This window comes from Nuphar pumila, chromosome 6, assembly GCF_984573655.1.
Source record: "Nuphar pumila chromosome 6, dmNupPumi1.hap1.1, whole genome shotgun sequence".
Classification (NCBI taxonomy): domain Eukaryota; kingdom Viridiplantae; phylum Streptophyta; class Magnoliopsida; order Nymphaeales; family Nymphaeaceae; genus Nuphar; species Nuphar pumila.
In genome coordinates, this window is record NC_143254.1 from 117963727 (window position 1) to 117985889 (window position 22163).

Here is a 22163-nt window from a genome sequence, read left to right on the forward strand (position 1 = left end):
AACTCCTTTTGCATAATATACATACCAAACTTAGAAGTAGAAATTGAAAGACATAGCCTACCTGCAAATACAATTCTACTCGATATGACAGAGTATGATATTATTTTCAGTATGGATTAGTTACATCAATACCATACTCGGATATTGTGTCATGAAGAAAAGTTGATTTTATCTCGACTTGGAACACTCAAGGTAGAGTTTAAACTGATTAGACTCATTATGGAGAATCGAGTAATATCTTCGTTGAAGGCTCAAAAGTACGTGAGGAAAGGGTATATGACCTTCTTGGTTAATATCACCAAAGACTGACACTATAGAAAACTTGGAGATAGTTAAAAAAAAATCATATGTTTTCCAGAAGAATTATTAAGACTTCCTTCGCATAAAGAGATATAATTCGGTATTGAGTTATTACCTGGTACAATTTAGTATTTGAACATGTTCAAAATCATATTCATTGATGATATTTTAGTATACCCTGAAAGCGTGCAAAAACATCGGGAGCACCTGAGAATCATTATGAGAATTTTAAGAGAACAACGATTATATGCTAAATTCTCTAAGTGTGAATTCTGACTCAGAAAGGTTATGTTTCTAGGATACATAATCTCATAATCTTAAAGGATGGAATAGTCATAGATCTTGCTAAGGTAATTATTTCTTTATTAATCTATGAATAATTGAAATTTGGAAAATGTGATTTAAATTTGATTTACATCATTATAAGTAAATTTCAGATATCATACTAGGTAGAAGTAGTCGTGTATTGAAAGCAACCAAAGAATATTTCGGATATTCGCAACTTTCTAGGACTTGCAAGATATTATCGTAGATTTATACAAGACTTCTCCCATATAGTGTTGCCCATGTCCAAGCTTTTAAGAAAAGGAGTCGAGTTTGAGTGTCATGGCAAATGCGAGAAAAGTTTTCAAACTTTGAAGGAAAAGCTGACCAATGCACTTGTGCTAACCTTGCCCTCAGGACAAGGAGGATTTGTAGTGTATTCTTATGCCTCAGGAACCGATCTAGATTGCGTACTAATGCAAAATGGAAAATTGATTGCATATGCATCAAGACAAGTAAAGATTCACAAGAAGAATTATTCGACCCATGATCTAGAAATAGTTGTAGTGATATTCACACTAAAAATCCGGCGGCACTATTTGTATGTAGAAAATTTTGAGGTATTAATTGATCATAAGAGCCTCAAGTATTTATTCTGGCAGAAAAAGTTGAATATGAGGCAATGTTGTTGGTTGGAGTTCATTAAATACTATGATTTTTTCCTTTTCTAACACCCGAAAAAGGCAAATGTTGTAGTCGATGCCCTTAGCCATAAGGTCGATTGTACACTGACTAGTCTCTTAGTAGAAGGTTGGAAGCTCGTAGAAGATTTTGTCAGTTGGCAACCATTCGTGATAGAACCTGGGAAGGTCCGATTATCCACCTTGATGGTACAACCTGAGATCCTTCCACAAATTATTGTAGCACAAAGAAAAGATTCTCAATATGAAAAGATGAAGATGAGAACTCAATCAAAAGATGCTTTCTTACGCCTTAAAAACTGGGAGTATTTGGATTAAAGACAAAATTTGGGTACCTAATGACCCCGAATCAAGGAAAAAAATACTGGAAGAATCTCACAAGAGTCGATATACCATCCACCTAGAAAGCACAAAAATGTTTAAGGATTTGCAAAGGAGATATTGGTGGAATGGTATGAAAAAAGATATAGTAGGTTTTGTCTCAAAATGTTTAACCTACTAGAAGATTAAGATTAAGCAACATAAACCTGGTGGAATGATGCAAATGATAGAGACTCCCCGGTGTATTGGGATGAGATTGGAGAGCGTGTAGTTGAGTCACCAATAGTTTTACAGTACGATGTTCAACAAGTAAAGATGATTTGTGAAAGATTATGTATAGAATAGAGTAGACAAAAGAGTTACGCAAATAAAAAACAAAAGGAGTTTGCTTTTGCAGTAGGAGATAAGGCTTTCATCAAAGTATCTCTAACTAAGAGTTTATTTTGTTTTGGAAAGAAAGGAAAATTGAGTTTTAGATTTGTTGAACCCTTCGAGATACTAGATCAGGTGTGTGAAACAACTTATCGTGTGGTGTTACCTCCTTAATATGTGCACCTACACAATATATTTCATGTATCTATGTTGAGAAAATATGTCCATGACCCGTCACATATTATCCGATATAAGGATATAAATATTCAAGAAGATCAGTCTATAGAAGAAAGACTAGTAAAAATCATGCACCGAAAAGATCAAGTATTTGGAACAAAAACCATTCTTCTTGTCAAAGTGAGATAACAACATCATGGGATCGACAAATGTACATGGGAAGCTGAATCAAGTATGAGAGACAAATACCTTGAGTTATTCTTGTAAGACCTAGGATCGAAATTTTGAGGATAAAATTCTTTTAAGAAGAGTAAACTGTAATAATTGTACTTTTTATACCCTTTTTATGATAAAATAAATAAAGAAAGTTCTTCATAGTTAAAATTGTATATAAAAACATGTTTAATATGATTTTTCTGTAAACCATGTTCAATTATGATGAATAAAAGAGGGTTAAGGGCAAAATCATAATTTTAAAGCCCTATTTTATAACTTTTAAATACGTGGTTACATTTGTATCGAAAGATTGAGAAAGACAATCTTTATTTTGTTAAAAATAAAGTTGAAACAAAATCGAAACACGCCCGACAAAATTTAGGGGTAACATGGTAATTTTAGACAAATTCAGTGTCATTTATGACCTGAGGGTCATAACAGTCCTAAACAGGGTTGACCAATAGAGCATGTTAGTAAATTATTGCTTTGGTTAGTGATCAACTAAACCCTAAGTACTAGTTGAGACTTAGTTACCTTAACTAGATTATGATCTAGTTAAAGTAACTATGTAACCTAACTAAATCAAATATGGTATGAATTTGAACTGTGTCACATGGGACCCAACCCAGACCCAAAACCCACAATACTCAAAGCCTTTAACATGTATCCTTCTTCTAAGTATTGACTTTGTTAAACAGTTGGTGAGTACAAGTCACCAAGTGTTGAATGAGATTCAACACTTGCCACCTCATTCTTGCTACTCTCCCCTCTATAAATATTTCCCAACCCCTCATTCACCTTGATTCAGCTCATGCGAGAGCTTCTTCTCTCCCTCTTTAAACCCACTCTTTTACTTTCCCTCTTTAACCCAATCTATACCCTATCATCTCACTCCCTCACCTACCATTCTTCTATCTCCCTATTGTTTTAAGAATTTCCCTAGTTCCACTACTAGTTGCACACCTGAATTTAGTTTCATCACCACCTAAACACCCTGTCCAACCACCTTGCCGCATCTTTATCCACCAATATCACCACCTCAGTGCTTGAACACGTGTTTAGCACGCGCCTCAAAGAAAACTGCACACAATCACCCTCGTTTATGCTCATTCAAGGTAGATTTCTATACTGAATGCTCATGAAATTGCATGTTATTTTGCAAGCTGAGTTTCTAAATTTACGTTTATGTAAAATAGCTTAACTTTGCCTTGCTTAGAGGTCAACTCATGCATTGGCACTGAGTTGACTCCTTGGTGGAGCAAGGGTCGACCCCTGCATTAGTGAGTCGACCCATACTTCTTTCTTTCTATGTTATGGCAGGGTCGACTCATGCGCTACAATGAGTCGACCCCTGTAGTTCTTGCATTTTGGAGGGTCAACCCCTGCAGAGAGAGTCGACCCCCAGTCTGTGTAACTAGCAGCAAGGGTCGACCCTTAGAGAAAGGAGTCGACTCTTGCTGATCTTTATCTGCACAAAGGGTTGACCCTTGAAGACAGAGTCTACCCCTGCATTTCTCTGTTTTCTGGAGGGTCGACTCCTGCAAAGGTGAGTCAACCCCCAACCCTGATGGTTAAAACAAGGGTCAACCCTTAAAGAAAGGGTTAACCCCTGCAGAGAGAGTCGACCCCCAGCCTATGTTATTTGCAGCAAGGGTCAACCCTTGAAGAAAGAGTTGACTGCTGCTTATGTTTCTGACCCATGTAAGGGTTGACTCTTGCAAAGATGAATCAACCTCTGCTCAAATATATGCAAAGTAAGGGTGAACCCATGGCTAAGTGTGTCGACCCCTGCTAGGATTAAGGTTGGATATTGAAAAGAGTATACTCGGGTCATGCTAGGATTGACCCCAAAGACCTTAGGGCTAACTCCTGCATGGTAAGAGTCAACTTCTGACTTTGGCAAATTACTCTATTGGAAAAGGGTCGACTCACATTTGGTGAGAGTCGACTCATATCTATTTGACTCCATTTCTGGATATTTCATGTGAATGAAAATATCATTGCAGCATGTTCTTTTTTTAAGAATCAAGTGTAATGGCTCACATGTCTTACTTCATGGACACATGCAATAACTTACATAAAATCATGAATTTCCATGAAATACTTCATGTTTGCATGAAATCATTTACACTTATGATTAATATCAACCATCGAGCTAGGGTTCATGAAACCCTAAGGGCAATATGAATACATATATGCATAAACCCTGAGAATTATGATCTGCAAATATATGTTTAGCTTAAGACAAAGTCAAGGTTCAAAGGAACCACAATAATAATATTTGAATATCATATTGTGTGTGTGACATATGACCTCCATTTTTATTATGTTCACTCGTATGCATTATATATAGATCAGCCTTCATAGACAAAGTACTTGAAAAGGGGCTAATGACATCAAAGCAATTTTGAATGACGAATAAGGCAAGCACACACACACACTTAAAGTAATCCACCTTTGCTGGCACAATACTCGTAAATACTAGAGCAATTTTCTTAATGGGTAGGTACATATTATAAACATCTGGCTACCCAAAAAGGAGTATGCAGGCTATTAAGCTCGAAAATTCTTATGAGAGGCATACATAATGATAAGTCCCATAATAAAGAGAAAACCATGTTACCCATTCAACTTTGTACTTACATTGGAGAGGGTAAGTGGTATAACTCTGATCGACATTGTTGTCAATGAAAACATGCTTCTCGAGTGGCAATAACTCAACATCCCTAGTCATCGAAGGTAGGAAACATGATCTACTGCAAGTATAATCTTAGGTTGGTAGTTTTCACACTTCTGTAGAAGGTTAGGGTGCATCTTTACTAAAACACGCCCTGGAAAAATCTCGCTTGGTCCTTATACCGTCACGTGTGGCTGTTGTGACAGGTGAGTCGTATGAGTTACTAAAATACATACAATAATAAACCCCCGTACGGTCTCGGTCCTGACTCGGATCTACTTGTGTGAGTACTCACATGGGGTTAAATATCAAAACAAATACTTTAATGCTCACATTGATTATGATTGTGAATACCTGCTTGATGAAATGTGATTTCTAATTTGCATTATATTCACACTTTAACTGTATTCATGCTTTACTGAACTTATGCTTAGTTGTATTCATACTTTCTCTGAAATCATATGTGATTTTACTTGGAATTAGTATAATAACTTACCAAGCTTTCACGAGTCTGACACATTAAAGAAAATTTTTAGGTGATTATCTCATGGAGAGTGGATGGTGCAAGACAGTGGCAACATCCTAAACCAGACTTCTAGAGGATCATGGGCTTGTTAAAGTGTTTTGTTCATATATTGTTTTTTAGGTGATTAGCTCATGGACAATGGATGGTGCGAGACAGTGACAACATCCTAAACTAAACTTCTAGATCATAGGTTAATTAGAGTGTTTTGTTCATTTATTTTTTGTTACCATATATTTTTGTATAATGAATTCTGATGTAAATACAATTGTTTGAACTTTTCCACTTACCTGGTTTTTCATGTATGATTCTCACATGTGACCCACCCAGTGTTTGCTTAATTCAAAGGTTAAAATAATCAATTTTTGTTGCATTAAAGTTTTAAAAAGAATAATTTTTAATAGATTTTTTGGGTTAGAAATTTTAGAGCGTCACAAGAATAGTACCAACACACCAACTTCCATGCATATTCAAGTACTAATTAGATAGTTAAATAGGGTTATATCATGTGGACCACCAAGGCTAACCAGTACAAAGTTTGTGCAAAAAATACACATGGCAACAAAAAGGCATAAAATATCTAAAATACAACCCCCAAGTTTTTTTGTTCGTTAACCACATTCGTATGATAATAACCGCCATTTCCCCCCTTCATAAGGTCACTCGGCCTGGTCCAACTAGGTCCACGAACCAAATGGGTGGGCCGTGAGATGAGATTTTTTCAATGGGTTGGCCCGACCCAAGCCTACGCCCGACCCATCAATTGACAGGCCAGGCCAGTTCAATCATCGGCCTGCCTAGAGGGAGGGGGTTGAAGGTAGGGGTGGCAATCAGGTTGGGTTGGCGGGTCGTGTCGGCGGGTTAGCATACCTCAACACGAACCCGACCCGTTTATTAAACAAGTCGGCTGTGGCAAACACGAACCCGACCCATTTATTAAATGGGTAACCTGACATGACACGGTTAACCCGTTTAATAAACGGGTTGGTCGGGTAAACGGGTTGGTGGGACGGGTTTGGGTAAACGGGTTGGCGGGCGGGGCGGGGTCGGGTAAACGGGTTGGTGGGCAGAATGGTGGGTCGGGTTCGGGTAAACGGGTTGACCCGCCTGCCTAACCCGTTTATTAAATGGGTCAGCCAGGTTGGCGGGTTGGCATACCCCTAACACAAACCCGGCCCGTTTAATAAACGGGTTAGGTGGGTCGACCCGTTTACTACACGAACCAGTTTAAGCCAAACCCGAACCCACCTAAGAAGCGGGTTGGCGGGTCGTGTCAGATTTTGCCACCCCTAGTTGAAGGTAGGACCATGATACAAGAATAAACAAGTAGTATAAAATAAGTTAAAAAAAAGCAACTCCCCTGTTTTGAAAATCGGGCTCCATTCGTACTTATTTTGAGTCCAAGTTTTATAATGTATAAAAGTAAAGGGCAGACAAGGTTTGCCCTTCTTAAAATAAATATAAACCAGAACTGACGAATCATAAAGATTTCCAAATGCGGTGTTAGCTTCCTTGTTTTCCTTTTTTTTTGGCATTCTAGAATAAAAAATATTAATATTATATAAGCTTTCAAGAACATAATTTAAAATATAACTTTATATAATATATTATACAGAATACCAATAGTGAATAATTTTATTTCAACAAATTTTTCATACAAATATTATTGGTAACATTTATTGAAAAATATTAAAGTTGATGGAAAAAATTTCAAAAGTGAATTTCTCACACCCGAGTCATCTACCATGATCCGACCCGCACGCGGTTTTTTTTCCGCTAAAGTCCTTCAAAGCGGCCGCGCAGCAAAATGGGAAGGGGGAAGGAGGCTGACCGGCTGCAGCACTCGAGGTGGGATGGCGACGGTGGCCCAGCTGTGCAGCGCGGTGGCGAGGAGGCTGGTCTCCGCCGGACGGCCGGACGCCGCTGCTTCTTATTTTCCGGCGGCCCTGCCGTCGCTGTGCGGGCGGGGCGACAAGAGGACCAAGAGGGGGAAGAGGTTCAAGGGGTCGTACGGAAACGCGAGGCCGAAGAAGGAGAAGAAGATCGAGAGGATCAAGGATAAGGTGGAGATCCCCAGATCGACCCCCTGGCCTCTCCCCTTCAAACTCATCTAATCTAATCTCTCTCTCTCTCTCTCTCTCTATTCCGTGGTTTTGATATGAATGGAGAATGAAGATTGATCGCTTTTTTCGTTTTTTCTGACACTTTGTGGGTTAGCTTTAAGAGGAAATGTGAACTAATTCATTCTTTTGTTTCTTTAATGCATGTATGTATATATATTGTATTTGGAAGCATATGGTGGATTTCTCTGCTTTCTTCGAATTGATGATGATTGTATAACTGTTTTTGGATCGCTTACCGTTGGTGGGTATCGAAGATTCGCATGTATAATGCTTCTAGTTTGCATAGCTTTTTCTTTCTATACTGTTTTTCTTGCCTGCTTCTTTGTTTCATCAGTGGTTAGTAACTTGGTTGTCTTTAGATAGTTAGTGGATAGAAACAACGCTCTCAAGGAGCCTTGTTGAAACCAAGAAATATAGGCCTGCCTCCCATCCACACCCAGAATAGGAGTTTTATGGAAAAAAAACTGCTAATTGAGGGTATGGGAAGAAGGGACAGTTAAAGATAGATAAAAATTGATTCATTTGGGTGAATACTTTGCCAGGAAATATAGTGAACAAGCAACACTGTTAGGTAGCTATGAGGTAGGATATCTTGAGTCTTTACGCTTTTGCCAACTTTGTTTAGAAGATATGATGCAATTTGTTATGAATAAGATGTTTGACTGATCAGTGAATCCTTATGCATTCGCCCCTGTATGTAAATGCTTGTTCATTTCACATAAACTCCCAACTCTGTCTTTTTTGGTGTGTGTGTGTTTTCATGTAGTCTTCAAGCTCGACGAAGATTAGAAGATGACATTACATGAAAATGACAGTGTCTTTGACATATTTTGGCTAGGGTATAACATTCTGAGTTCTTTTCTGAAAATTTGTGGCTGTAGCTGGGATTGGGCTATCTTTGCGCTATTGTGTAGTGCAATTCTCAACCATGTTAGCTGCTATGTTGGTAAACACTGATGATTCTAAAATTCTAACTGGGGTAGAGGGAATAAACAAGCCAAGCCTAATCGAGAATTAAACTGCTCAGGCTGTTTGTATTAATGCAAGGGCTTCAGCTTGACTCAAGTGAATGAAAATGCTCATGGTAGCATACTTGTGCTTCAAGTAACAGTAGTGACTTCTGGACCTCTGATTCTTCAGAAAAGAGTAGCATGGCTTAACCTTTACCCATAAAATTCGTGTACATAACCCTCATGTTTGTGCCAAGCTTAAGTTCAGTCTGATATTGTTGTATGTTGCTTGCATTTGGCTTATTTGGTTTTTAAACATGAGAACTAGGCTCAACCTCGACTTACTAACTTGATTTTGGAGCTCAAATGAGCTGGTAAATGAATGAAGCTCTTGCTACATCCACACAACTGGGCTCGCTTCCGAGCTTTAAGTGAGAGGTGCACATTGTGGTTTTGAAGTAGTAGCAGTCTGTCTTGTTCATGTGTTGAAGGTTTTGAGAAATGAATTAGATGGTTGTTGCCTTGTGCATGTGTGACGAACTTCTATACAGTTCATTCTTGGTTGTTTTTTTGAAGCTCAATTTGATATAGTGAGTGTTCTTTCAAATGCTATTGGTGGACATCATATTTCTTACCTACTATAGCTTGATCTTGTTTGTGGATATTGCTGATCCTTGAAATTCACTGTACTTTTGGTGGTCCAGGGTGCCTGCTTATTGTTTCATTTTACTAGGATTGTTGTGTGTCTTTTATGGTATAGAGGGTGTAAATTAGCTGAGCTGAGCTGAGTATTAATTATTAAACTACTAAAGCTCGGGTGAGTGCAGTTAAGCACAGTCTCGAGCTCCACTTTATGTCTGGATGTCTTCATGGTAGCATGTCCAAGCTGGATTGAACTCAGCCTAATACACAAACTCACACATGCACAATGCAAGCATGCATAAGCACAAACCTGAGCTCCACTTAAAAGCTGGCATACCCTCAAAGTAGCATATCCAAGATGGCTTCCACTCAGCTTAAGATATACACATACACACACATGCTCACATACATACTCCCACATGCACACATGAACACACACAAACACACTTGCACGCACGCCACCCCTTTAGGCCAAGCCATGGGTTGCTCAAGAAGGTAAATGGTAAACCGGCTGTCATTGTGTTCTTGTAAGCACTTGGCTTGCTTACCAGCATTAAGCTGCATCGTGGGCATATGCTAAGACATCTAAAGTAAATTCAACATTTGATTGAGAAACTATTTGCATGTTTTTTTCTTGTCATATGAAGCATTTTGAATAGATTAATTTGGTGGCGGTTGTGTCCAACCATGCCTCAGCCTCCTTGGACTTTATTCCTTATTCTCCTTTCTTGGTTCTCTTTTGAGTAAGGGATGCATCTCAGGACTTTCTTCCTTTCTTGCTGTGCTAGTTTTTTTCCTATTTGTAATCTCTAAATTGGGCTGGGAGTAGTATCCGCTATTTGAGTAAAAAACTGTTTCAAAATAGAGCTAAAGAACTTATGACTGATACAACAGTGCATGCTTGTTTTTTCTCAAGCTGGTAAAACCTGCAAAGCTTAAGATTCTTGCAAGTGGTGTGTTTGCTTACCAACCGTTGCTACACTGTCAGTTCATAGTGGCGTTCCTGCTAGGAAATTCAGTTAAATTGAGAATGAATATGTTTTGCTTGTGTGTTGAAGCGCTTTGAGAGGTCTAGTTGATGTTGGTTGCTTGTTTAATGCCAAACCTTTTTAAAAAACATATTTGTGTAATAACTTTTTTGCTTACTCCACGCCAATCAATTTAGCAACTATTGGTTTTTAGTTAATCAAATTTTTGGTGCGATATATACTGTTGATGTTTTCATTTGAGCTAAAAACACATCCAAACGTAAAAATTGTTTAAACTAATACGTTTCTTATTAAATAAAGCAATTCTAAGTGTTTAAATTAAACAAAAAACACATGCAAGTATGTTTTCTAAAAAGGTCTGGAACGGTCTAGGAGATAAATGATCTGAAAGCTACACATTACTTATCTACCAGACCTAGAGCTAGATTTACGCTCATAATTGGATAAAAAATCAGATCACATATGATACACAATATAATAAATGTGGACCGGTCTTGTATCCATGTTCTAATTTTCTATTTTAAAACAGAATAGTTATGGATTTTGACCCATGCTTGAACCTACATAGAGTTGTATTTGGAGCTAAGCTCAGCGTACATCTGAAGCTTGATCCTCTTTTGGAACCATGCCAAAGATAGATCATCACGGCTATTCATAATAACAATTTTGAAAAAACCAGGTTAGTTTGGATCTGGAAGGGATCCAACTTGAGGCTTATATTTGGATCCAATTATGGACACGAAGTCTATTCTATATTTGTTGTTTGCTTCAAAATTTAATCCTAGCCTATGACCAAATAAAAAATGGACCCCCAACGGCCCAACATAGTATGCCTTCATGGGAGAGACTGCGGTAGATTTTTAACCTGAATTGGTATCTATTGCTTGGACCAAGATTTGGAGTCTAGTTCCAACTCAAATCAAACTTTAGATCCAAAAAAATTACAACCATAGACGGATACTTTCGGCAAAGCCTTTTTCGGGCCAAAATTTGGATCTATTTAACAAGGCATTCAGGGCAGTTTCATACTGGTCAGTCCTAAATCCAGACATAAATCTGTACCCACACCAGTATTCACTTGAAGCCATTTATATCTAGATTTGGAGATGAATTTAGGTATGGATTTGGTGTAGATTAGGACCTGCATATGGATCCAAATTGACTTAGTGTGCATTTGGATCTGCCATATATGGGTAAACAATTGGACTCCGTACCTACATTAGGGTGCAGCTTTGAACCTGCACTTACATCTAAGACCTTAATCAGACCTCAGATGTTAATCACAACAGCACCCAAAATGCTGACAAGCAACAAACATGTTGCCATCACAACTTGCAACTCAACAAGCCTTTATGAATGGAGAGCAGATCAATGTCACATCGTATATGACTGATTCTTGGGTCATAGTCAATCCCCACTGTACATCTCACTCGATGGAGATGTGCATGGGCCACACTCACACAGTTCCCAAGTGAGATGTGCCGTGAAGACTGAATATAACCATTGATTGGCTATATACAATATGACCTGATCTGCTCAATGTGTGTCTTGAATGATCCGAGATCTTTGGAGAATAATGAATGAACTGAAAGATTAAATGGAAGCAACTAGCAGGTTAATAACATTATAAGACCTGTTCATGCAAAGTAAACAGGAGAAGAAAATTGCACATATATCAAACGCATGGTCATGCTTTGTCAGCTTGCTTTGCATAGGCATTGAGTATGGTTTTTGAATCCAGATTTTGAACAGTATCCCATCCCGTCCCAACAGAGCATAAAGGAACATTGACTCCAGTCTTTGAGCCTTATTAATGCTTACATGACGATGATGGATTTAGTTGTTATCCTCCTTCCCGAAATCATAGACTATCTCAATCTGTCTCAAAAAGAAAAAGAAAATATCACAACTCCAGCATAGTTAATTCTCATTGCTCTCTACAGCTAATCTGTCCAAGTATATTTAAATCCTAATGTGGAAAGCATTCATCAGATAGAAACACATAACAGGAATCACTTGGAATGTGAACAGGGTAGCAGTGAGCAGAAGTTCCATAACTAGCAAAATATGTTGAAACTTCACACTTCAACAGTCAAAATCCTTCCTTTATTAATCATATACATTTGACATGCTTGTTAATACTTGACATGTTTTTATAAATAGATTGAGTTTGTTGCAAGCTTGAGTCCTTCTTTATGAACACATGACCTCAACCAGATCTGTGCTGAGTCGGCTTATGACAGGAAATACACCCAACATGAACCAAGATACTTATTAAACTATTACCACCAATATTTAAAATTGACTAAATGACGATGATGATGATGACATGGAAATTGAAAGAAGAAATATGTGCAGCGTGAAGCCATACCCCAGGAGGAGGAGCTGGATTTCTGCAAAACTTGCTGCCCCCAGGAGCCCAAGGAACTGTTCATCAAGCAAAAGAGAAGGTATTCAGAATGGCACGAGTGAAACTAAATATAGAACTATATGCAAACTATGACTATAACCAACTGAAACCAAAACAGAAATCTACAGAATAGACATCCTAGTAAGAATTGAATGTAGGAGACCTTTGCTTCACAAAATTATTTTCAATGCATGGATTTGCTGTTGATAGTTGATATGAAATAAAGGAAGTAGATAGCTTCAAACCCCAAAGTTAAGAATCTCTAACATGTAGGAAGTCAATAATCAATGGACAAAATAACAAATGCAAGCAAACGCCACATTCACTAAATCGCCACAATCACCATCAAGAAAAATTAAGAGCCAGCAGATGATGACATTAACATGATCATCTGTTCAACTACCAAGGCATGCTATAGAAGATGTTCAGATCACTAGATCAAACAAATTCTTAATGAACATATTGTTGCATTGCCTGCAGAATGGCGTATCTTTGGCACATGTATGTCACCAGTTTGAAGAATGAATGCAGTAGAACAGATGTAAATGAACACAGTCCAGCCACAATCACCATCAAGAAAAGTTAAGAGCCAGCAGATGATGACATGAACATGATCATCTGTTCAACTACCAAGGCATGCTATAGAAGATGTTCAGATCACTAGATCAAACAAATTCTTAATGAACATATTGTTGTATTGCCTGCAGAATGGTGTATCTTTGGCACATGTATGTCACCAGTTTGAAGAATGAATGCAGTAGAACAGATGTAAATGAACACAGTCCAGAAGACTAAAACTACAGCCATACAACCACATTGAATGGCATTAGACTATAATATAGAAAAAGTAAAGGAAAAAGGTTGATTCCACAAAATGCTGGGTTTCAGGTTAACAGGTAATCTTTCAAGGATTTTATAATTACCAAGTTACTGTATTTACATTATCAATAGTAACCTAGCTCTAGTTCCATTTTACTCTTATTGGCAGTTGAAGACATGTCTATTAATTACGAACACTCTTGGCAGCAAGGCATGCGTAGGTGTCATCAAACAGTTAGCTGAGGTTACGCTGTATTTTGAGAGAGAGAGAGAGATTTATGTTTATGAATAAACAAACAAAATGGGAGATTGCCTTAACTGAAACTTACTACAGATAAAAATATGACGTTTAAATGAACCAGCAAATATCAGGTTAAACACCATTCTCCCTCCCCCACCCACCTCAGATAGGCAAGCTTGGGGTGGCCTCTGCGGGATTCGATCCAAAGACCCCTAGCCTGTCATAATGCAACTTTACCATCCAGCTATCTCATTCAACCCCTAAACACAAATACTTTTTAGGTAAGCTGTCAGCATTGAACATACCAATGTATGGATCCGGATGTCGCCACCGACTGAATTTTGCTTCTGCTTCATCAATCAGCCTATCAATGGTGTCAAGATCCTCCTAATATTTTATCCAATAAGTAAAAAACAAAACAATTAGAGTGTCAAGATTAAGATAAGTACAGGAGATTAGCCTACTTAAATAGAACATATGTAGAGCCAAAAAATTCTAAAAACAGATCCACTTAAAACTTTACCTAATGATATGCATTTGAAAAAAAAAAGAATAATTACAGATACAGTTCACATTGTAATTGTAATTGTGATCTTGTAAAATCTTAGTGGCATTGGTTTTTGCTTGTACACTTTTGTGATTGTGATCTTGTAAGCCCTTAGTGGCATTGTTTTTGCATTTTCCGCTATTTCATTACATGAATCTGGGGCAGAAAAAAAGCTAATCAGATACATTTCTACCTACGTCACCAGGGTACAGGTGTGGGTGCGGAGGGTACTACACGGCAATTCCAAAAGATGTGGGTACGGGAACATGGCTATATATATATATATATCACATAAATACAAAATCAATTCAAAATAAACTGAATATAATGTAAATATATATGCTATATCTAAAATATATATTATATACTGAAAATATAAAGTTATAAACTGAAAATATAATTATAAATTATAAATTATAAATTGAACACAAAAAAGTGTATGTACGGAGGGTAAAATGGCATGTCCAGGTGTTGATGTACAGAGGGAAAATTGGAGTGCCCAGGTACCATACATTTATACATATATTTGAATTTGGATATCCCTCAGATTTGGGGTCGGAAGTAAAACCACAAAAAGGATCCGTTTATTAATCGGATTCAACTTGCTATACCCAATCCAAATAATGGGAGAATATCAGTCAATCGGATTCAACTTGCTTTACCCAATCCAATTAATGGGAGAATATCAGATAAGAATCTGATCAACTGAAGTGTGTTGATTCCAATATCCGTTTAACCAGGTAGTAAATTCATATTATTTAAAAACAGATTGTTGCTAAATCCAAGTGATCCAATATCCAATTCATAACTTTAAAGGAGAAAACATCTAAATGTTGAAATCTTCATGACTTTACTTCAGGTCATAACCTGTGGATTTGCCACCCACATATTTGGTAATGGCCTCGTGGGTCTTTAATGTAGTAGCTCACTGTATCTAATGACTTCCACAACCCCATATCTGTTTCTATTTATAAAAGTTTCAAGAAACAATATTTGTAATGCCCCAGGATCTCAAACTTGTAACTTTTTAAGAAAAATTTGAAAGCTTTGTAATCAATCCTTTTTCAAAGTTTAAAATGGCAGCTCAGCGGCTGATGGCGTTTGAAATAACAAGTCAACGGACCTTGGGTGCATTACAGGCGAACTTTCCTTTACACAACGGATTTGTATCTCTAGAAACCATATAGATTCAAAATGAGGTTTTTAATAATTAAAGTTTACATGAAAAGTGAAATTTCAAAGAAACCCTTATACCAAATTACAAAATGTCCTCAGGAGCGGAATATCAGATAAAGAGTGGGATCTTGATATCATCACGTCATCCTGTTATCGCTTGCCGTACCGACCTAATCATCACCTGTACCTCATAAAACGGGTCAGACTTATAAAAATCTGGTAAGTAAATAGATATCAAAATTCAGAAACATATGTGTTGTTCCTTTCGTGATGTGCAGTTCAAAATAAGTAAAATGAGCATGAAAATCTTGTTTTGATATTAACTGTCCTTAAGGTACGCACAGGAGAAATGTAGAAACAACTGAAACTGTTCGGGGGTTTGTTGTTCTATGTATTTTGATACCCAAGACAACTAGCTGAGTCCTCTCCTAATGGGACGGCCAATAACCGAGAGAGAATTCTCCAGAAGCATACATGGCAAGGGATGCATTCGAACTTCTGCAGAAGTCAATGAGATCTACCACCTATGATAATATTTAGTAGCCCAGTCCCCTAACTTCGATGACTGGGGACACCGAGTCATTGCTACACGAGGAACGTAGTTGTTAACTTGTCCATCACAGTTTTTATACAATCTCATCTTCTCTCTTGATGGAACCAAAGAGACGAATGGGTATGTTAGGTTCTATTTTAACTGACGACCCATTCTTCATGCCCTGGTCTTTTAAACCAAATCGAGCATCTTGCCTATGAAGGCGATCATCACCATTTATATGATTTTTCTTTAGTCATTGTGCATTTTTATACTACGAGGTTACCATAAACCTTCGATTCAATCATCGTAGTACTAGCATGCCGTGCACGTTTGATAGTACTCCTACGACGAGAGGGATATCGGTTTCTCAGAAAGAAACCCTAACATTTATTTAAAAATTTCAAAGTTTTGTGCTTTAGACCGAAAAATATTCGAGTCATTTCGGATACCAAAAAGAAGGAACAAACGTATGTACCACCTAGGGCTACGTAGTCGATGCCTTTCCGTTATGATGGTTCGAGGAGAAAAACTCGTTAGCGAATACAACAACAACAAACAACAACAACAACTACACCTTCATCCCAAAACAATTGGGGTCGGCGATATGAACCAAAAAAGAAAATCATTCTGGGTCTTCCACATGAATCCTTCTCCAATCATTTCTATCCAATGCCATGTCCTCGATGAGGTTCAAAGCATTCGTATCCTTTCCTATCACCTCCATCCATGTCTTCTTAGGCCTACCCCGACATCTTTTAACTAATATAATTTCACATTTCTCCATCCTTCTAACTGGAGCATCACTAGGCCTTCGCCAAATATGTCCAAACCACCGTAAACGATTCTCTCTCATCTTATTTTCAATGGGTGCAACGCCTACCTTCTTACGTATCTCCTTGTTCCGAATCTTATCTTTTATTGTATTTCCACACATCCATCTAAGCATACGCATCTCAGCTACACTCATTTTTTGAATATGATGTCTCTTGGCAGCCCAATATTTCGTACCATATAGTAAAGCGGGCCTAATAGTCGTCCTATAAAACTTTTCCTTCAACCGCAATGGCATTCTACGATCGCACAACACTCCAGTTGCACTCTTCCATTTCATCCACCCAACCTTTATCCTATGATTTACATCTCCATCAATTTCTCCATACTTTTGAATGATAGATCCCAAATATTTGTTTTTGTTTTTTGAAATAGTGAATAGTACGAGCTTGAAATCTCGCATGTGAAATCCTTTTTAAAAATAAAGACTTGGTGAGGATGCGCAAATCTGTGTCTTTAAAAACATGCAAGCGTAATATAAAGTAGGCAGGAGTACGCAAAACTACGTACTTTATAAAGTTATATATATATATATATATATGTATATAGAATACATATATATTAAAGCATAAGCATGTGCACATTACAACGCGATGGCAAAGTAAATGACATAAAGCAATGCCTGATATGCGAAACCATACATCGAGCTAAATAAATTGCGTAAGCGATGCGCGATGTACGAAACCATACATTGGCTAAATAAATTGCCGTACATCGACTAAATAAATTACGTAAGCGATGCACGAAGTACGAAACCGTACACCGGCTAAATAAATTGTGTAAGCAGTAGCCTGTGCACATTATATCGCGACAACAAAGTAAATGATATAATTTAAATGGACAAGAACACGCAAAACTGCATCCTTAAGTTAAAAGCATATATATATATATATATGTATATATAAATATACGTATAAGTTAGAAGTATTCTGTCATTTGTCCTTGTATGCAACTTTTTCCTACCGTGGAGATGATCTGATTTGCTGACGATTCTGAGCGTAAGTTCTTAAAGGCTCGTGTCTTGGTAAACGTGTCTCGTCAGTTGTGCCGATTTGGTGCGCACAAAAGATATTTTATCGTACTGCGAAAAGAACGATGCAACAAACTTAATTTAACAAAATAAGAAACGTTTGTGACGTAGGGGTCGAACCCAAACCTACTTCGAGCCAAGCTCGATTGACAGTGGCTCGGTTGGAAAATAGGGTTGAGTCGGGCTTGGTTGGATCTAACCAGGCCATGGCTCGGTTTGGATCTAGCTAAGTTCGGTTCTGCTCGGTCCTAGCCTAACTCGAGATGGGCCGAGGGCTCGGAAAGAGGACCTGGGCCACTGCCGAAAGCAGGGAGAAGGCAACGAGGGGAGAGAGAGCAGCATTTGCTCAGTTGCTGCTACTGTCGTCTAGGGCCCTCTGGAAGAAAACAGAGAGCGGGGGGGAGCGGTGGAGGCACCCAACAACTAGGGGGCCTCTGGCCAACCATTATGGCGGCAGTTGCTGCCACCCTCCATGGCCACCAGAAAGGGGGTAGGAGATGGAAAAAAGGAGAGGGAGGGGGTATGGCGGGGGAATAGTGGGAGAAAGGGGGCGGCGGCAGCCACTCGTCCCGGTCGGCCATATAGTGGTAGTAGCAACTGTATGCTGCTGCTTTCTGGGAAACAGAGGAGGAAGAAGGAACGAGGGAGGAGGGAGCTCACCTGAGCTCCTCACGGCGCCAACGTTCTCAGCGATGGTGGCACATGAAGTAGGGAGAAGAAGAGACAGGGGATGAGGGAGCTCACCTGAGCCCCTCACGGTGTTGGCATTCCCGGCAGGGGTGGCGCACGAAGGAGGGAGTGTAAAGAGAAGAGAGGATAAGGAGGCTTAGGTGAGTCGGCGAGAGGGAGAGAGAGAGAGAGAGAGAGAGAGATCATACCTAAGGGGTTTCGGGAGGGCTCCGACTAGGGTGAGGCATCAGGGTGGGCAGCGGCGTCGAAGACAGGGAGCCGAGGGATAAGAGAGAGAGAGACAACATGAGGTGGTTCTGGTGAGGGTTCGGTGAAGGTGAGGTATCGAGGGGTCGGGTCGCGCTTGCTCAAGGAAGAGTCGAGAGGGGCGGGCGGGGGGGGGGGGGGGGGGGGGGGGTTCTCGTTTCATAAAAGGAACCCCCGCCCCTTGTGGGGGTTTAAGTAGACCACGAGGCGGGGGGCGTCTATGACCAGGATCCGGGTTGGATCCAAAATTTTTTTTTTTAAATGCACAAGTCTTACAATATTTGAGTTAAATTCAAGTGCATATGCATGTGTTATGTGTGTTTCTAGTGTATCTGGGCTATTCTAGAACTTGGCTGCATCAACAACTTGTCATACACAAATGCATCATAAATGATAAGTAATAAATATAAAACATACCACATGTCGGTTGGCCTCAAATTTCTCTCTCAAATCCGTTGCCTGAAATGAAAAGCAGTGCACATAGGGTGAGAAACCTGTGCTGAACCACACAAAAATATCATCTAACAGGCACACTTGCTAAGCTAAGAATTACATCAAATTGTTGCCCAAACAGTTATTTCAATCCCATAAACAATGTAATGTTTTCTAAACACATAAATGGATATGACTGAGTGGCAACACTAGAGTCAATAAATATGTGTTCCCAAATGACTGGTCTATCTAACATGCACACATGTATTATTATTATTGAGTTTCAGATAAATGGTACAAATTCTGATCATTTCAACATTTAGGAAAATAAAGCCTACCCAAAGGAACCAGGTACTAATCACCATATATAACAACAAATTCCAATAACTGGAAAAATCATCAAGTGCTAAAAAGAAACATTAGTTTATATTGCCACCATAATGAGCTTATTATACGCTATTTAAGAGGCTTTCTTTGTGGATGTGCAATTGGTAACAGATTTAAAGAAGAGCAAGTTACATGAGTTAGATTATAATAACTTTTTCATTTACTCTTTATCTTAAAGTAAATCTCATGAACAAGAACAAAAAAAATAGATGGAACAATCTCATGAACAAGCAAAGAATAAAATAGATAAGGCAATTTTTCAGAGCTTTCAATGCCACAATTTTGGAGTTTTTTTTGTTTCTCTTCAATTTTCCCTAATCCAACATTGGAGTCTATCAAGTTGTATTGTAATGCATGATCCAGGTGGCCATGCCCTAATCCTACACTCAAACCTCTTAAATCTCATTGGAAGCTCAACCCATGCTCAAATGGGCTGAGTCTACACTTGGAGAGGCCAGTTTGTGGTAAGTAACAACATGTTTTGAAACCATTTTCACACCCAAAACCTTGGAACAAAGATTCACCCTATTTTTAAGGTTTTTACGAAATCCCCAAATTTTGGGGTTCTCATGTTTCTATCTAATCCAATTATGAAATCTCTAAAATTATATCAGGAAATTTGATCCATGTTTGAGGTGATAGAAATTTACTAATGGCTAGAATGAGAGAAAAAGAATATCAAGAATGGGAATTTGTAGACTGCTTGGCAATGACCACATACAATATTGTTTTTTCCGCTACAACTGATGGCAGAATATATAGGTCTGAACATCATCTTGTAGATGGAACTGATTTCTACCATATTTGTCCTAGCCTTTCAAATGAGACTCGGAAATAGATGATAAATCATTTGCAAGAAAAGGAGAAGAGGAGGGCAAATACAACACCAAAAGTTGTAACGAAAATGATCAACCATAGAAATTGAGGAAAATCAACCACCACCATCACCACAAGAAGAAACACATTCACCACCGCCAAGGAGAAAACTTCTCCAAAATATAAAATTGGGAGAAACTCATCATATGCATGAAAAAGTGTTGAACAGAATCAGTGGCGAGAAGTCAGAAATATTCCTAGGCAAAACTAAAGCATATTGAAACAATTATAGTTAAGCGCCTCCCATTCTTGGTTATTGGAATCTAAAACCCGTGTCCCTGTGCACCTTTGCCGTATAAAAACTGAATGGAAAGTAAAATTTATACAAATTTGGCATGATGATGACTAAACTGCAATTGGCACTTATCGAAAAGAGAGTAAAAAAAAGGATCAACCCCCACAAACCATAATTTCTCTAAATGGGTCGCTCCTCACCATCTGAGAATTGCAATGCTTTTGTTTAAACTATGCTTGAGGCATCCAGAGGGAATGTTGAAAAACCTGCTTGAATATCCAAATGAGGGATGAGAAAGATCAAGCCCCCCACCAGTGAGCTACTCCGAAATCTCCAACAAACTAACCAATCCAATCAAATTATCCATACAACGTGACTTCATCTCCATTTCCCCAAACTCAAACCAACTCATGAGGACTGGCTGCAGAGCCTGAAAACTAGAATCAAAGTTCCATCAACCCTCAAAAGATTCCCCATTTAAAGTTACAGACGAATACCGGAACACGAGAGAAAACAGATGCAAATCAAAGGGACGGATCAACGATGGTCACTCCAAAATGGTACCAAAAACACAAGTAACGATCCCCCATGAGGAAGCAACATCTCAAAAAGCAGCCAATCTTTTGAAATCCTCACAAACGCCCAAAAAAATCTAAACAACCACAGACAGCTGACGCATTCACCACCAAGATCAACGGCAAAGATCGGAAGATGGGAACGCACGAAATGCGCTACAAATTCGACCTCCGGTCGACAGAAATATCGCACAGATTCAAACAACTCCGGATAAGAACACAACGTCACGAAGAAAGAAATGATCAAAAGAAAGAAAGGGAAAGCAATCGATTAAAGAAAGAAGAAGATTACTTCTTGGTAGAAGAGGCGGCGGTGGACGACCCAGTCGAGGGTGTCCTTGAGGGTTCTCCTGTAGAGGATCCTCACCCGCTCCTTCTGGGCCGCCCTCCGAGCGAGGTACGTCGACGCTGCCGCTGGGACGCTCATCCTTACGCTTCCCTTCGCTTCCTCCCCCACTCTTCTTCGCCTCCCTGCCTTCCCCCTGCTCTTGCTTATGTTGATTCACAAATTCACTTCCTTTCTTATGATAATAGGAGATGACAATGAGGAGAATCCAAAAGTCAAGCCAAGCCCCCCCCTTTCTTGTTCTTGAATTGTGCCTATTTAACCGGTTCGAATTCGGATATCCATCAGATTTTGGCTGCAAACCCGATTATATTATTATTGAAGTTATGCTTGTTCTACCAAATCTGATGACTGGGATTTGGACCTAAACCCAAATCATTGGCATCCTTCATTGCGCAAAAGAAAAAAGGTGTCTATGGAGGTAGCCAGAAAGCCTTCACTCTTTTAAGTCATGTTGAATCCGTGAGATAAGAACAACCTGCACCATGGAGATCCAAAAGCGTTTGTACCTACAAATATTATATTGTCGCTA

At 38.8% G+C, this 22163-nt stretch overlaps 2 protein-coding genes across 2 annotated transcripts; one reads left to right on the plus strand and one right to left on the minus strand.

The window, feature by feature from the left end:
* The first annotated feature begins 7366 nt into the window (after window positions 1-7366).
* On the plus strand, window positions 7367-7873 carry LOC149835884 (30S ribosomal protein S31). The gene has a single exon (XM_090010704.1). It carries the CDS (start codon window positions 7405-7407, stop codon window positions 7663-7665), a length of 261 nt encoding a protein of 86 aa, XP_089866830.1. The 5' UTR covers window positions 7367-7404; the 3' UTR covers window positions 7666-7873.
* A 3947-nt stretch (window positions 7874-11820) lies between these two features.
* On the minus strand, window positions 11821-21778 carry LOC149835885 (NADH dehydrogenase [ubiquinone] 1 beta subcomplex subunit 9-like). The gene is made up of 5 exons (XM_090008820.1): window positions 21578-21778; window positions 19198-19239; window positions 14031-14112; window positions 12627-12682; window positions 11821-12133 (listed from the first exon to the last, which is right to left on the minus strand). Exons 1-5 carry the CDS (start codon window positions 21710-21712, stop codon window positions 12092-12094), a joined length of 357 nt encoding a protein of 118 aa, XP_089864946.1. The 5' UTR covers window positions 21713-21778; the 3' UTR covers window positions 11821-12091.
* Between the last annotated feature and the right edge of the window lie 385 nt (window positions 21779-22163).